At 44.7% G+C, this 16,306-nt stretch overlaps 1 protein-coding gene across 21 annotated transcripts in view; it reads left to right on the top strand.

Annotated features, from left to right (window-relative positions):
- Positions 1-16,306, top strand: part of lrrc32 (leucine rich repeat containing 32) — a 47,902-nt gene that overhangs the window by 15,838 nt on the left and 15,758 nt on the right. Inside the window, exon 1 of one of the 21 annotated variants that reach the window (XM_059963721.1) lies at positions 36-415. The exons of 15 other annotated variants lie outside the window; for them this stretch is intronic. Coding sequence is in view for 2 of the 6 variants with exons in the window: in XM_059963709.1 (XP_059819692.1) it covers positions 12,026-12,062 (37 nt within the window). In the remaining 4 variants the exon portion in view is untranslated. Of the gene's footprint in view, positions 1-35; positions 416-8,290; positions 10,443-10,479; positions 12,063-12,082; positions 12,334-16,306 lie in introns of those variants that run through there. 5 more of the 21 variants (XM_059963710.1, XM_059963708.1, XM_059963709.1 and 2 more) reach the window with 5 other exon arrangements.

Raw genomic sequence — 16,306 nt, 5'->3', positions numbered from 1 at the left:
CACTTTAGTGAGTTATTTGATGAAGTCCCTCATGGGAAACGAATCCAGAAGAATGGGGTGAATGGGGTCCACGGCTATCTGAATTCCGAACTGGCTTGCGCGTAGAAGACAAGGGGTAGTTAGTGGTCGAGGGGAGTTATTCGAGCTGGAAGTCTGTAGTAAATAGAGTTCCACAGGGTTCTGTACTGAGACCTCTGCTCTTTGCGGTATATATGTGACCTGGATGAAAATGTGGATGGGTCAGAACATTTGCGATGGAGCTGTGGATATTGTAGACGACTGGCAAATAATACAGTGCGACACGTACAGAATGCTGGAGGAACTCAGCTGGCCGGGCAGCGTCCGTGGAAAAGAGCACAGTCGACGTTTAGGGTCGAGACCCTTCATCAGGACTGGGGGAAAAAGACGAGATGGTGTAAGAAGGTGGGGTGGGGGGCGGTGGGAGAGGAAGAAACACCGGGTGTTAGGTGGGGAGGGTAGGAGGGATGAAGTAACGAGCTGGGGAATTGATTGGTGAGATTGATTGGCTGGAGAAGGGGAATCTGATAGGAGAGGACAGAAAGCCATGGAAGGCAGAAGAGGGAGAGGAGGTGATCGGTAGGTAAGGAGATAAGGTGAGAGAAGGAAATGGGAATGGGGAGTGGTGAAGGAGAGGGGGGGCATTACGGAAATTCGAGTAATCGATGTTCATGCCATCAGGTTGGAGGCTACCCAGACAGAATATAAGGTGCTGTTCCTCCAACCTGCGTGTAGCCTCGTCGCGACGGTAGAGGAGGTCATGGACTGACATGTAGAAATGGGAATGGGAAGTGGAATTAAATTGGGTGGCCGCTGCGAGATCCCGCTTTTTCTGGCGGGCGGAGCGTAGAAGCTCGGCGAAGCGCTCTCCCAGTCTACGTCGGGTCTCTCCAATGTACAGGAGCCCCCACCGGGAGCTCCGGATACTGTAGATGACGCCAACAGACTCGCAGGTGAAATGTCGCATCACCAGGGCTGCCTGGGGCCCTGAATGGTAGAGAGGGAGGAGGTGTAGGGGCAGGGCAGGGGTAGCACTTGACCCGCTTGCAAGGATAAGTGCCAGGGGGACGAATGGACAAGGGAGTCGCGTAGGGAGCGATTGCTGCGGAAAGCAGAAAGGAGGGGGAGAGGAGGGAGGGAAAGATGTGCTTGGTGGTGGGATCCGTTGGAGATAGCGGACGTTACGGAGAATTATGTGCTGGACGCAGAGGCTGGGGTCGGGGAGGACAAGAGGAGATCGCTATCCCTGGTGGGGTGGCGTGCGCGATCTTGGGCCCCATCTTTCCACCTGGAACTTGCATGACTGGCAATGGTGAAAACCGAGCTACCGACACGATGAAGGAAGTCCCGCACACCGCCAGAGAGGGAGCGGACCCTCACTGCTGCCCGAAACGCCTGCGGTGTAACGGGCAGTAAGTAAGTTGAGCCTGGTGGTACCCGCTTTCAAGATTTTTGCATCTTCTGCTCGAATGGAGAAGAGGAAAACGGCAAATATTCAGTGGATAGTATTGAAGGCAGATTTGCAGTCAATAGACAATAGTAGAATGTATATTTCTTTATTGTCCGGATGCTCCAGAGATGAGTGTAGGGCCAGGGAGATGTCCTGTGCCATAGACCTGGGGACACCGTGTGGGTCAGGGCTGTCTGGAACGCTGGAGGTGATGCATTTCACCATAAGCTTCTCAGAGCCCTTCATAATCTGAATACTTAAAAAGTATTTTAAATGTTGAGTTTTAACAGAAGGTCTCTACTAAATATTCTGCCATTATGTTTTGTGATCAAGTGAGGTGGAAGAAAGAAACGCATATTTCTTCTGTTATTTGAATGAATGTCAGGGACACTTCCTAGGAAACACTCTATACTGCAAACGTTCAGACGCCAATGGCTTGGGAACTGCAGCGTGAACCACGGCGGCGCCGCGGTAGCAAGGCTGTTGGCACGATGCTCGGGGCTTCGAACTTCAATTCTGGTGTCCTCTGTAAGAAGTTGTACATTTTCCCTGTGTGCTTGAGTTCCTTTCCATAGTCCAAAGATGTGCAGGTTAGTAGGTTCAATTAAATCGTCCTGTGATTAGGCTAGGGTTAAATCGGTGGGTTGTTATGCAATGTGGGCTCCGAGGGCTGGAAGGGCCTATTCTACGCTGTACTAAATTAATAAATAAATGAGTTGGGGACGTTATGCCGTAATTGAACTCTGTACCATTTTGGTCACCCGGTTATTGGAAAGATGTGGTTAAACTGGAAAGAATGGAGAGAAGACAGGAAAGGTATCTATAAGATCGAAAGAGAACAGTAAACATTTACAAGGATGCTGCCAGGACTTGAGGATCTGAGTTTTAAGAGTCATTGAGAAGTACAGCTCACTTTGGCCCATCTACTCCATGCCGAAACCATTTAAGCTGCCTTGTCCTATCAAGCTGCACCAGGACCATAGCTCCCCCATATCCCTACCGTCTGTGTACCTATCCAAACTTTATTTACATGTTGAATTCAAGCTCATATGCACTACTTGCGCTGGCAATTCATTCCACACACCCACAACCCTCTGAGCAAAGAACCGTCCCCTCATGTTCCCCTTAAACGTCACCTTTCACTCTTAACCCATGACCTCTGGTTGTAGTCCCACCACCCAACCTCAGTGGAAAAAGCCTGCTTGCATTTACCGTATCTATATCTCTCACAATTTGGTATGCCTCTATCAAATCCCCTCTCAACCTTCTAAGTTCTAAAGAAAACAGTCCTAACAGTCCTGCCAAAGAGTTTTGGCCCCTGAAACGTCGACTGTACTCTTTTCCATAGATGCTGCCTGACCTGCTGAGTTCCTCCAGCATTTTGTGTGCGTTGCTTTGATTTCCAGCATCTGCAGATTTTCCCTTGTCAGTCCTAAACTATTCAGTCTTTCCTTATCTCAGCTTGTCCAGAGCCAGCAACATCCTTTTAAATTTTCTTTGCACTCTTTCAACCTTATTTACATCTTTACTGTAGATAGGTGGCCAAAACTGCACACAATACTACAAATTAAGCCTGACCAACATCTTCTACTGTACGAAGGTTGAATAAGTTAGGACTTTATTTCCTGGAATGTAGGAGAAAGAATATATAAGAGTATACATTTGACAGAAGTATACAAAATTATGAGTGGTATAGATAGGGTAAATGCAAGCAGGTTTTGTCCACTGAGGTCATGGGTTAAGGGTGAAAGGGGAAATATTCATGGGGATCTTGAGGGGGACCCTATTCACTCAGATGATGATGCAAGTGTGGAATGAGCTGTGAGTGGAAATGGTGAATGTGGGGTCGATTTCAACATTGAAGAGAAGTTTGGATAAGTACATGAATGAGTGGGGTGTGGGGAGCTGGCGTCCTGGAGCAGATTAATGGGATTGGGCAGAGTAATAGTAGAGTAGATTGGCCAAAGGGCCCAGTTGCTGTGCTGTCAAGTTCTGTGACTCTGAAAAGCAATGCTTTAATTAATAATGCATGGCACCTTGATCACATTTCATCTCTAGAACCTTATTTTATGGAGTCTTGTGTTTCTGATTACTGACACGAGCACTCACTATGTGGTAAGAACAGAAATGCTGGAAATACTCAGATTTCTGAAATGCCAGAACATTGGGGAGAGAGAAGTGACAATATTAATTGAGAGCACATTGAAATGTTCCACAGTGCAGTGCTTGCTAATGTAGTTGAACTGCCAGGTTTAGCTTTTCCGTTCATTATCAATGCCTCAGCAGTTACTTCTCAACACAGTTAAACATAGAACACAGAACAAACACAGAACGGTAGTGTAATAGTCAGCACATGCTTTACAGCTTTAGCGATCCAGCGTCAATTGCCGACGCTGCCTGTGGGAGGTTGCACGTTTTCTCCGTGATCACATGGGTTCGCTCAAGGTGCTCTCACAGTCCAACGACATACCAACTGGTAGGTTGATTGGTCATTGTAAATTGTCCCATGATTGGGTTAGGGTGACATCAGGAGTTGCTGGGCGTTGCAGCTCGAAGGGCCAAAAGGGCCTATTCTGTACTGTCTGTCAATAAATCAATAAAATTGTTATGCCAACCTTTTAACCTACTCTAAAATCAATGTAACCCATCCCTCCTACGTAGCTCTCCATTTCTCTACCACCCACGTGTCTTTCTAAGAGTTGTGCCCCCTCGTATTAGCCATTTCCGCGCTGGGAAAAAGTCTCTGGCTGTCCGCTCAACTTGTATAGTTATCCATTTAGGGAGCCATGGCAACATATTGCTTAGCGTGACTGCATTACAGTCAAGTATTAAATTTGGAGTTCAATTTCAACACTGTAAGGAAGTTGTATGTCTTCCTGCTGAATGTGTGGGCTTCCGCTGGGTGCTCCAGTTTCCTCCCACGTTTTGAAGGTGTTCCAGTTAGCAGGTTAATTGTTCATTGTAAATTGTCCTGTGATCAGGCTAGGAGTTAAATCAGTGGGTTGCTGGGCAGTGTGGTTTGCTGAGCTGGTTCCATGCTGTATCTCCATTATAAATAAATAAGTATAATTAATTAACAGCCAGCCCACCCAAGGATTTGCTGGGGGCAGCCCAGAGCAAGTGTTACCACACATTCTGCCGCCCACAATGTGGTTGTGGTTTCAAAGTATGTTATCAGGGTGGATAACATTATATCAACAACAGAATTTTTCCCTGTGTTAAATCAGCCAGCCTACCCTCAGAGGCCACTTTATTAGGTACACCTGCTTGTTAATGCGAATATCTAATCAACAAAAGCAAGCAGACACGGTCAAGAGGTCCAGTTGTTGTTCAGCCCAAACACCAGAATGGAGAAGTGACTTTGACCGTGGAATAATTGTTGGTGCCAGACGGGGTGATTTGAGTATCTTAGAAACTGCCGACCTCCTGGGATTTTCAAATACAACACTCTCCAGAGCTTGCAGAATGGTGCGAGAAAAATAAATCCAGTGAGTGGCAGTTCTGTGGGTGAAAACGCTTTGTTAGTGAGAGAGGACAGAGGAGAATGGCCAGGCTGGTTCAAGCTGACAGGAAGACAGCAGTAACTCAAGTAACCACAGGTTACAATGCTGGTGTGTAGAAGAGCATCTCTGAATGCACCACACATCAAGCTTTGAAGTCACAGCCTCAGAAGACCACAAACAGACCCTCAGCTGTCACCTTATTAGATACAGAATTGGAATCAGGTTTAATATCACTGTTATATGTTGTGAAATTTGTTCTCTTTGCAGCAGCAGCACAATGCATAAAATAATAATAGAGAGAAAATGTGAATTACAGCAAATATGAAGTTAAATAAGTAGAGCAAAAATAAAAAATAAAAAAAGTAGTGAGGTAGTGTTCATGGGTTCATGTCCATTCAGAAATTGGATGGCAGGAGAGATTAAGCTGTTTCTGAATCGTTGAGTGTTTGCCTTCAGGCTCTTGTACCTCTTCACTGAATGTAGCAATGAGAAGAGGGCATGTCATACGTGACAGGGGTCTCTAACAATGAATGCCACATTTTTGAGGGATCACTCCTTGAAGATGACCTGCATTCTACAGAGGCTGGTGCCCATGATGGAGCTGACTAAGTTCACAACTTTATGCAGCTTACTTCGACCCTGTGCGGTAGCCTTCCCATACCAGCTGGTGATGCAGCCAGTTAGAATGCTTTCCTCGGTACCGAATAAAGTGGCCACTGAGTATATTTCCTCCTTGTTTTCCTCATAGCCATTAGCTGGGTGTTGGTTTGTAATCGTTAACTCCAATCAGGGAGAGAGACTGGCAGAAACCTCTTGTCACGAGCTGATAAAGTAGAGTGCTTTTTACTCTTTGATGTCTGGAGTGATGAGGTCAGAGCTGATGTCTGGAGTTGTGATCTACTTTGGCTTGTCTGGTTTCTGCAGCAAGCAGAACAATTGGTCAGTCACGAATAGTGAAAGATGTGGGGAGGTTTGGAGATAAATGTCGAGCCCAACAACACTGCACTGCTGGGTTTCTGGAGCATCTCAGGTATACGCTTCTTGTGATCTGCCAATTTCCAACAACAATCAGAGTTCTATACTACTTGGGGTAAGGATATTCCTCTTTCACTATTGTTTTACAGCCACAGAACTGAAGATTCAAGGGAGGCAAGGCTCCGGTAGTCAAAGTCAATGAAAATTTGTTGTCCAAGCATATCTACATTCAGTGGCCAGTTTGTTAAGTACGTCTTTCAAACCAGAGTCGTTGTGTGCTGCTGTAGCCTATTCAGCTCAAGGCTTGTTGTGTTGTGCATTCAGAGATGCTCTTGTAACATGTTGCCTTCCTGTCAGTTTGAACCTATCTGGCCATTCTCCTCTGTGCTCTCTCATTAACAAGGCATTTTCGCCACCCACTAGATGTTTTGCTTTTTCTTTGTTTTACACACATTCTGTACAAACTCTAGAGACTGTTGTGCATGACAACAGTAGTAAAAAAAGTAGTGAGGTAGTGTTCATGGGTTCATGTCCATTCAGAAATTGGATGGCAGGAGAGATTAAGCTGTTTCTGAATCATTGAGTGTTTGCCTTCAGGCTCTTGTACCTCTTCACTGAAAGTAGCAATGAGAAGAGGGCATGTCATACGTGACAGGGGTCTCTAACAATGAATGCCACATTTTTGAGGGATCACTCCTTGAAGATGACCTGCATTCTACAGAGGCTGGTGCCCATGATGGAGCTGACTAAGTTCACAACTTTATGCAGCTTACTTCGACCCTGTGCGGTAGCCTTCCCATACCAGATGGTGATGCAGCCAGTTAGAATGCTTTCCTCAGTTCCTGAGAAACTCAAACCACCCTATCTGACACCAACAGTGCCAGTCACTTAAGTCATGTTTCTTTCCATTCTGTTGTTTGAGCTAAAGAACAGCTGAACATCTTGACAGCGTCCGCATGTTTTTATGCTTTGAGTTGCTACCACATGATTGGCTGATCAGATATTTGCAATAATGCGAAGGTGAATGGCGTATCTAATAAAGGTGCCACTAAGTGTATGTCACCATTTACTACCTTGAGATTCATTTTCTTGCAGGTATTTACAGGGAAATAAAGAAATGCAATAGAATTTATGAAGAACTATGCATAAGCAAAGATTGACAAACAAACAATGTGTAAAAGAAGACAAGTTGTGCAAATAAAAAATAAATAACACTAAGGACATGAGATGTACGGTCCTTGAAAGTGAGTCTGTAGGTTGTGGAATCAGTTCAGTGTTGGGGTGAGTGATGTTATCCATCTTGCTTCAGGAGCCTGATTGTTGAAGGGTAATGACTGTTCCTGAATTTGGTGGTGTGGGATCTACCTCCTGCTCGATGGTAGTAACAAGTAGAGAGCCTGGCCTGGTCCTTGACAATGGATGCTGCTTTCTTGTGGCAGCTCTCCTTGTAGATGCGCTCAATGGTGTGGAGGACCTTTCCTGTGATGGACTGGGCTCCAACTATTGTTTTCTGTAGACCTTTGCATTCCTGGACATTGGTGTTTCCAAACTAGACAATGATGCAACCAGGCAGGATACTCTTCACTGTGGATCTGCAGACTTTTGTCAAAGTTCAGAATTGGAATCACTGGCATATGTTGTGAAATCTGTTGCTTTGGGGCAGCAGTACATAATAATAAAAAACTATAAATTGCAGTAAGAAATATAATTATATATATATTAAATTAAATTTAATTTAATTTAATAAGTAAGTAGAGCTGCTGAATCCATGAAAACTTCTAAGAAAGTAGAGGTGCTGCTGTACTTTATTAACATTGGCATTTACATGCCATCACAAAGAAATTGACCTTATCAAGCTTATTTTTTGACTTGCATCCCTTAAAGGTTTGTAGCAGTGAGACCAGATGTGTGTGCAGTATTCCAGATGCAATCCCAACGGAGCCTTAAATAGGTGTTTTCATTCGTTCAAAGAACGTTGGCTTCCCTGGCTGAGCCAGCATTTAATTTCCCCTCCCTAGTCGAGCTTGAGAAGGTGGTGGTGAGCTGCCCTCTTGAATCACTGCAGTGCTTGAGATGTGGCTACACCCACAGTGCTGTTAGGGAGGGAGTTCCAGGGTTTGGAACCAGGGATGGTGAACAAAAACAGTGATAAGCCCTCAGTGGCCGCTCTATGAGGTACACCTCCTCGTTAATGCAAATATCTATTCAGCCAATCATGTGGCAGCAACTCAATGCACAAAAACGAGCAGACATGGTCAAGCGGTTCAGTTGTTGTTCAGACCAAGCATCAGAATGGGGAAGAAATGTGATCTAAGTGACTCTGACCGTGGAATGATTGTTGGTGCCAGACGGGGTGGTTTGAGTATCTCGGAAACTGCTGATCTCCTGGGATTTTCACACACAACAGTCTCTAGAGTTTACAGAGAGTGGTGTGAAAAACAAAAAAAAAATCCAGTGAGTGACAGTTCAGTGGGCAAAAATTCCTTGTTAATGCGAGAGGTCAGAGGAGAATGGCTGGACTGATTCAAGCAGGAAGGCAACAGCAACTCAAATAACCACAGTTTGCAACAGTGATGTATCTGAACACACAACACGTTCAGCCTTGAAGTGGATGGGCTACAGCAGTAGGACACCACAAACGTACGCTCAGTGGCTACTTTATGAGGTACAGGAGGTATCTAATAAAGTGGGCATTGGGTGTATTTCCAAATCAGGATGAGTGGCTTGGAGGGCAACCTCCGGTGGGTGGTGCTCCCCACACGTTTGCTGGCTTTGTAAGGTGCTGTCTGATGAGACCTGGTGACGCAGCGCATCCCGAGAGCTGTAGAAGTTGCTGCCGCCCTGTGTCACGTGTTGTGAGTGAATCATTGTGGATGGTGTGTCTTTAAGCATGGCTGCTCCATCCCGTTCTGGTTGTGGATGGGGCGCCGATAAACAGAGATGCTCTGTCCTGCATGGTGCCAAGCTTTTTAAGTATTGTATGTATCTGGCCAAGTGGTGGGCATTCCATCACACTCCTGACTTGCTGTAAGATCTTATTATTGAGTACTGGCAACTCCGAAATGTGCGTCGATATCCTAGCGTTCATTTTCATGCTCAGTGTACGGGGAGGAGAGGATTAGGCTTTGCAGGCTGACCACAGTAGTTCTTGATGTCACTGGATGTAGTACAGTTTAAAAAGTTGTGGTGATTGTGTCTCGCTACACTGTGGGTTAGTAGCATTGCTTTGTGAACCATTTAGTTTTCCACTGTTTGTGTTATGGTGCAGCTCGTGTGAAACAACTGTTTATGCTATTGACCACTCAGATTACTCTGCCTTTAACAGATAAACATCCATTTATGCAACATCTTCTACATTGCTTTTGTTGTGACATGAAAAAAGTCACTGGAGAGACTTACACCTATGCTCGGTCTGCCAGAGAAAGCAGGATCTCCCAGTGGCCACACATTTTAATTCCACGTCCCATTCCCATTCTGATATGCCTATCCATGGCCTCCCCTATTGTCAAAATGAATCCAAACTCAGGTTGGAGGAACAACACCTTATATACCGGCTGGGTAGCCTCCAACCTGATGGCATGAACATTGACTTCTCTAACTTCCGTTAATGCCCCTCCTCCCCTTCTTACCCCATCCCTGACATATTTAGTTGTTTGTTCTTTTCTCTCTCTCTGCCCATCACTCTGCCGGTTCTCCATCTCCCTCTGGTGCTCCCCATCCCTTTCTTTCTCCCGAGGCCTCCCGTCCCATGATCCTTTCCCTTCTCCAGCTCTGTATCACTTTCGCCAATCACCTTTCCAGCTCTTAGCTTCATCCCACCCCCTCCGGTCTTCTCCTATCATTTCACATTTCCCCCTTCCCTTCCTACTTTTAAATCTCTTAGTACCTTTCCTTTCAGTGAGTCCTGATGAAGGGTCTCAGCTTGAAATGTCGACATTTTGTGTGTGTTGTTCAAATTTCCAGCATCTGCAGATTCCCTTGTGTTTACCCTCAGATCCCTCTTAAACCTTTCCCCTCCCCCTAAACCAATGCCCTACTAGTTTTCCCTACCCTGAGCACTCCCTACCTTTTGAGGAACATTGGGTGATAAAATGACATTTTTTGGCTCTAATTCTGTTCTGTATTGTAAAAATCGTACGTAATTGATGTTCCTCATGTGATTGCTGGTTATATTTACTTATTTAGAGATACAGCGCAGAACAGGCCTTGCCAGCCATTTGAGCCACACTGCTAGTAACCCACCAATTTAACTCTAGTCACAGGACAGTTTACAATAACCAACTAACCTACTAACCAGTACATCTTTGTACAGTGGGAGGAAACCAGAGTATCCGCAGGAAATCCACGTGCTCACGGGGAGGATGTACAAACTCCTTACAGAGAGCTCTCGAACTGAACTCTGAACTCTGACACCCTGAGCTGTAATAGTGTTGCGCTAACTGCTACAATACTATGGAGCCTAGACACATAACATATGATGCGTGATGCTGCTACCAGTAAGTTCTTAATTGCATCTGTGCATATGATAATAAAGTCAAGTTTGATCTTTACATTGAAATACTGTTTTTTGTCATTTTAATATTGTCGTGGGATTCTTTACATCCAGTCACAAGTGTGGAAAGGACATTGACTTAATCAAGCTAGGCAGACAATTGATAATGCATGGGGTCACCCGTCTTGTAAAGGCATTGCCTAGAAGAAGTCAAGGTCATACTACTTCTGTAGAAGTGACCATGATCTCTCACATCATATGACATGGGTCATAATGAATGAACAATCTTATAACAGGGTGGCCAAAACTGCACACAATATTCCAGGTTTTGCTTCACCAACATCTTGAACCGCTGCAACATAACGTCCCAACTCCTCCACCCAGTTCTCTGACTGAAGAAGGCCAAACACTTTAGAACATAGAACATAGAACACTTCAGCAGAAGACTGCATTCCTGCACACCTCCTGAATTTACTATCTTAGAGCATCCTCTCAAGCCTTGATGATTACGTACATTTCTCCTGATTTAATAATGGTGTCCAAGACAAGAGGCCATGAGATTAAGATAACTAATAAAATGTTTAGCGAGGATCTGATGGGGAATGTTCATGTTCTATGCCTTCGGAATCCGGTACGCACTGCTTGAGAGAGTGGTGGGGAGCAGAGGTTCTTACAATAAGTAGTTTTATCAGGAGCACTGTGTACACAGGGCTCTTAGCATCGTCAAGGATCACTCCCATCAATCCCACAATCTCAGTCCATATCATCAGTCAGGAGGTACTGTACCATTAGGTTAAGGTCTGTTAGAATGGGAAACAGCTTCTTCCCCCAGGCCATGAGACTGTCAAACTTCCTGCCACCAACTAGGTCTCATCACCTATGAAGTTCCAGTAGTGTTCTACTGTTTTTTTGTGAATAGAGGCTAGGTGAGGACGGTAAGTACTGGAGTATCCGTGACTGGAATTGAGACACGATGCTAGATTGAAACAAGAGCAGAGTACAAAACTAGACTTTAGACAATGATTCAAGTAGAGCTGACAATTGAGCACTGAACCTTCCTTCAGTTGCTCCTTAAATATTGAAATCCTGGAGCCAAAACATGGCTGCCAATTAGCGAGATAGTCAAGAATCCTTATGGGGCCACGCTAGCTATCCATATTCCAGAGAATTAGAGTGGCTTGGTTGTGGATGCATATGATAAGAGTTTTTGACCTGTGTCCTAAATGCACCTTATGCTAAATGTTAATCTTCTGGAACATATCTTTTTTATTTCTATGGTGGTATTATTACTTTATGTGCTGTGTGCGAGTTATATGTGCTATGTGGTCCAGAAGAACATTGATGCATTTGGCAGTATACATGTATAAGGTTTAAAGTTCAAAGTTCGAAGTAAACTTATTATCAAAGTACATATATGTCACCATATACTGTATAACACTGAGATTTACTTTCTTGTGGGCATACTCAATAAATCCATAATAGAATTATAGTCATAGTAGAATCAATGAAAGACCGCACCAACTTGGGTGTTCGGCCAGTGTGTAGAGGACAACAAACTGTTCAAACACAAAAAGGAAATAATAAGCAATGAATATCGAGAACATGAGATGCAGTGTCCTTGAAAGTGAGTCCACTGGTTGTGGGAACACTTCAGAGATGGGGCAAGTAAAGTTATCCCCTTTGGTTGAATGACAATAAACTTGATCTTGAACTTGAAGTTGATCTGGATGAGTATTCCAATTGCAAGACTGCAGACCAAGTGCTGGGATCCGAATCAGAATCAGATTTATTGTCATCAACATGTTGGGCTGCGGCCTCCTCGTGCCAAAATGAGGCCACCCTTAGTGTGCAGGAGCAACACCTTATATTCCACCTAGGTAGCCTCTAACCTGATGGTAAGAATATCAATTTCTCCTTCTGGTAAAAAAAATTCCCTTCTCTCTTCTTTTATTCCCCACCCGGCTTCTTACCTCTTCTCACCTGCCTATCACCTCCCTTGGGTCCACTCTTCCTTCCTTTTCTCCTATGATCCACTCTGCTCTATCAGATTTGTTCCTCGCAGGCCTTTACCTTTCCTACTCACCTGGCTTCACCCATCACCTTCTAGCTAACCTCCTTCCCCTCCCTCCACCTTCTTATCCACCTTCCCCCTTCCTTTCCAGTCTCGATGAATTGTCTCAGCCCAAAACATTGACTGTTCATTCATTTCCATTGATACTACCTGGCCTGTTGAGTATCCAGTATTTTGTGTGTCTTGCTTTGAATTCCAATCATCGGCAGACCTTTACATATTTATTATTGTCATTGACATCAGTTCAAGGTTCAAGGTACACTTATGGTCAAAGTATCTATGTAGTATACAACTCTGAGATTCATCTTCTCCAGACAACCACGAAACAAAGAAAACCACGGACGCTGTTCAAAGAAAAACACCAACCTCCCATGTGCAAAAAAAAACAAATAGCGCAAGCAGCAACAAGAAAGAACAAGCAAAAACACAGAGTATAAAAACATAAAATCAGAACAGTCCAATCCATAAATAATTCTGAAGTTAGTTATTTCGTTGCAGCAGGCATAACAAACCACTATAATTTATGATTTCAAAAATAAGTCATTAGTACAAAAGGGGAATGCTGAGGTAGTGTTCATGGACTGTTTAGAAATCTGATGGTGAAGGGGAATAAGCTGTTCCTAAAATATTGAGTATGCGTCTTCAGGCTGCTGTACCTCCTCGCTGACGATAGCAATGAGAAAAGGGCATGTCCTGGATGTTGAGAATCCTTAGTGATGGATGCTGCCTTTTTCAGACACCACTTTGTGCAGATGTCCTCGATGGTGGGGAGGGTTGTGTCCCTGATGGAGCTGGGTGAGTCTCCAACCCTCTGCAGCCTCTTACGAGCCTGTGCGTAGGAGCCTCCACACCAAACGGTGGTGCAGCCTGTCGGGGTGCTCTCCGTGGTACATACATGGCTCCTCTGTGGAGAGAGTTAGGAGCACCAGGTTTCTGGGAGTGCACACAATGGATAATTTCAGCTCGTCCCTCAACATTGCTTCCTTAGTCAATAAAGCACAGCAGCGTCTCCACTTCCTGAGGACATTGTGGTGAGCAAGGCTCCCCTCCTCTCAGTCTAACCAATTTTTATAAGAGTGTCATTGAGGGTGTCCTGACCAGCTATGTCACTGTCTGGTACAGGAATTAGAACATAGAAATCTATAGCACATTACAGGCCCTTCAGCCCACAATGTTATGCCGGCCATGTAACCTACCCTAGAAGCTGCCTGGAATTTCCCTAGCACATAGCCCTCTGTTTTTCTAAGCTCCATGTACCTATCTAAGAGGCTCTTAAAAGATCCTATTGTATCTGCTTTCACCACCACCACGGTAGTGCACTCCATGCACCCACCACTCTCCATGTGAGAAACTTACCCCAGGCATCCCATCTGATCCTACTTCCAAGCACCTTAAAGCTATGCCCCCTCATTTTGGCCATTTCAGCCCTGGGAAAAAACCTCTGGCTAACCACAATCAATGCCTCTCATCATCTTCTACACCTCTATCAGGTCACCTCTCATCCTCCATTGCTCCAAGGAGAAACGGCCTAGTTCATTCAACCTATTCTCATAAGACACACTCTCCAATCCAGGCAACGTCCTAGTAAACCTCACCTGCACGCTCTCTATAGCAGCTATTCTCAACGGGGGCCACCGACTGAAAACATTGAGAAGGGGAGCCCCAGGGGATTATGGGGGCCCTAGTAACTGAACCGATGAAACACCCAAGCAGCAACCTTCATTGGAGTCAGTAGTTTCCCTCCTATTTATAATACCTTTCCAACACGCCGTTTGAATTTGGCGCAGCTGGTAAATTCATTGCTTAAGCTCCTCCCACACAGCCTCACTTCAGAATCAGTCGGGAATCAGACTTTGCAGGGACAACGTATTCAGTCAAGGGTTCTCCCATCCATTATTGCCACACTTCGTTCTCCGAAGATCAGCGTGTCTTGCTAGGCCTTTTTAAGCCTAGTAGCTTTAAAGTAAATGTGTTTGGATATAGTATATGTTAAGGTAGGTTGTGAAAAGTGTTTATTACTGTCACTGTCTAATTTGGAGCCCAACATCATGAAACTTGCAGGAAAGCACCAAGCTCAAGGATCGCATTCGGCCTGATGGATGTTTAATTTCATACAGGCTTTTTAAAGTTTTGTCCAGTATGTTGGAATGTTCAAGTTTTCTTGGTGTTCAGTAATAAATGAATTTTTGTTTATCTGTTTGTGTTGTATACCTGTTTGAAAGGGGGGCCCTGGAACCTGAGAAGAGCTCCTAAGGGGGCCGTGGCCAAAAAGCGATTGAGAATCACTGCTCTATAGTGTCCACATCCTTCCTGTAGTGAGGCGACCAGAACTGAGCACGGTACTCCAAGTGGGGTCTGACCAGGGTCTTATATAGCTGCAACATTACCTCACAGCTCTTGAACTCAAGGCATTGCAAGGCATCTGACTGCAGGACCCTATAAAGAATTGCAAGGTCTGCCGAGAGGGTCAGCAAGCTCTCTCTTCTACCTATCAGAGATATTTGTCAAGACCACTGCGTACACAGGGGCCTTAGCATTGGCAATGATCCCTCCCATCCATCCAGCAGTTTCTTTGACCCCTTATTATCAGGCAGGAGGTACGGTAGCACTAAGACAAGAACTGTTATGATTGGGAACAGCTTCTTCCCCCAAGGCATGAGACTACTGAACTCCCTACCACTAGCCAGATCTCATCATGTACAAAGAGCCGATAGCATTATACTATCTGTCCTGACGAAGGGTCTCGGCCTGAAACGTCGACAGCGCTTCTCCGTATAGATGCTGCCTGGCCTGCTGTGTTCTACTAGCATTTTGTGTGTGTTGTTGTTAGCATTATACTATTTACTCTTTAACTTATAAATGTACCTGATGCTAAATGTTAATCTTCTGGAATATATTTTATTATTTGTTAATTTATTTGTGTTAATATTACTTTGTGTGTGGTGTGTGAGTTATAAAGTGTGTACTTTGTTCTGCACCTTGGTCATGGGGAATGTTATTTTCATTTGGTTGTATACATCTGTACAGATGAATGACAATAAACCAAACTTGAACTTGAACTCAAGTTCATACCAAGTCAAACTCCTAAGGAAGTATAGCCACTATTGTGTCTTCATGATTCATTAGTATGGCGGGCCCATGGTAGATTCTCCTAGATGTTGATAAGGAACCTGAATACAAATGGACACTATGGTCAGTGTAATGTGATGGGCTGAAGGGCATGTTTCTATGTTATGGCAAACTCTGTCCATCTCTGATGATACCCTAGTTTTAAGCCCCACCACAAGTGAACAGAGTTAAGGGGAAGCTTCTTCATTCAGTGTGCAGACTCGGACACTGAACTTGTTCAATACAGAGAGTGTGGATTTTGGATCTTTCAGGGAATTGAGGGATACAGGGGTTAGTATAGGAAAATGACATTGAGCCATGATCTCGAAGGATAGCAGAACCAGCTCAATGGACCAACTGGCCTACTCCTGTGCAAATCAAATATAATGCTGGAGGAACTCAGCAGGCCAGGCAGCGTCTATGGAAAGGAGAGGAGTAAACAATTGACATTTTGAGTCGAGACCCTTCGTCAAGCCTGCTGAGTTCCTCCAACATTTTACATGTGTCGATTCGCAGCATCGGCAGAGTTTCTCCTCTTTGACCTACTCCTGTTCCTACTTGCTGCCTGGATTGGTGAAAACATCTTATGAAGCTACGTTCAGCAAGCCAGGGCTTTTCTCGTTAGAGTGAGGGAGGATAAAATGTGACTTAATAAAGGTGTACAAGATAGTAAGAGGCACAGATTGAAT

The sequence above is a fragment of the Hypanus sabinus genome, chromosome 3 (assembly GCF_030144855.1).
Source record: "Hypanus sabinus isolate sHypSab1 chromosome 3, sHypSab1.hap1, whole genome shotgun sequence".
In the NCBI taxonomy this organism is placed as follows: Eukaryota; Metazoa; Chordata; class Chondrichthyes; order Myliobatiformes; family Dasyatidae; genus Hypanus; species Hypanus sabinus.
Note: the sequence above shows the minus strand (reverse complement) of the source record. Positions and strands in the feature narration are given on the sequence as shown.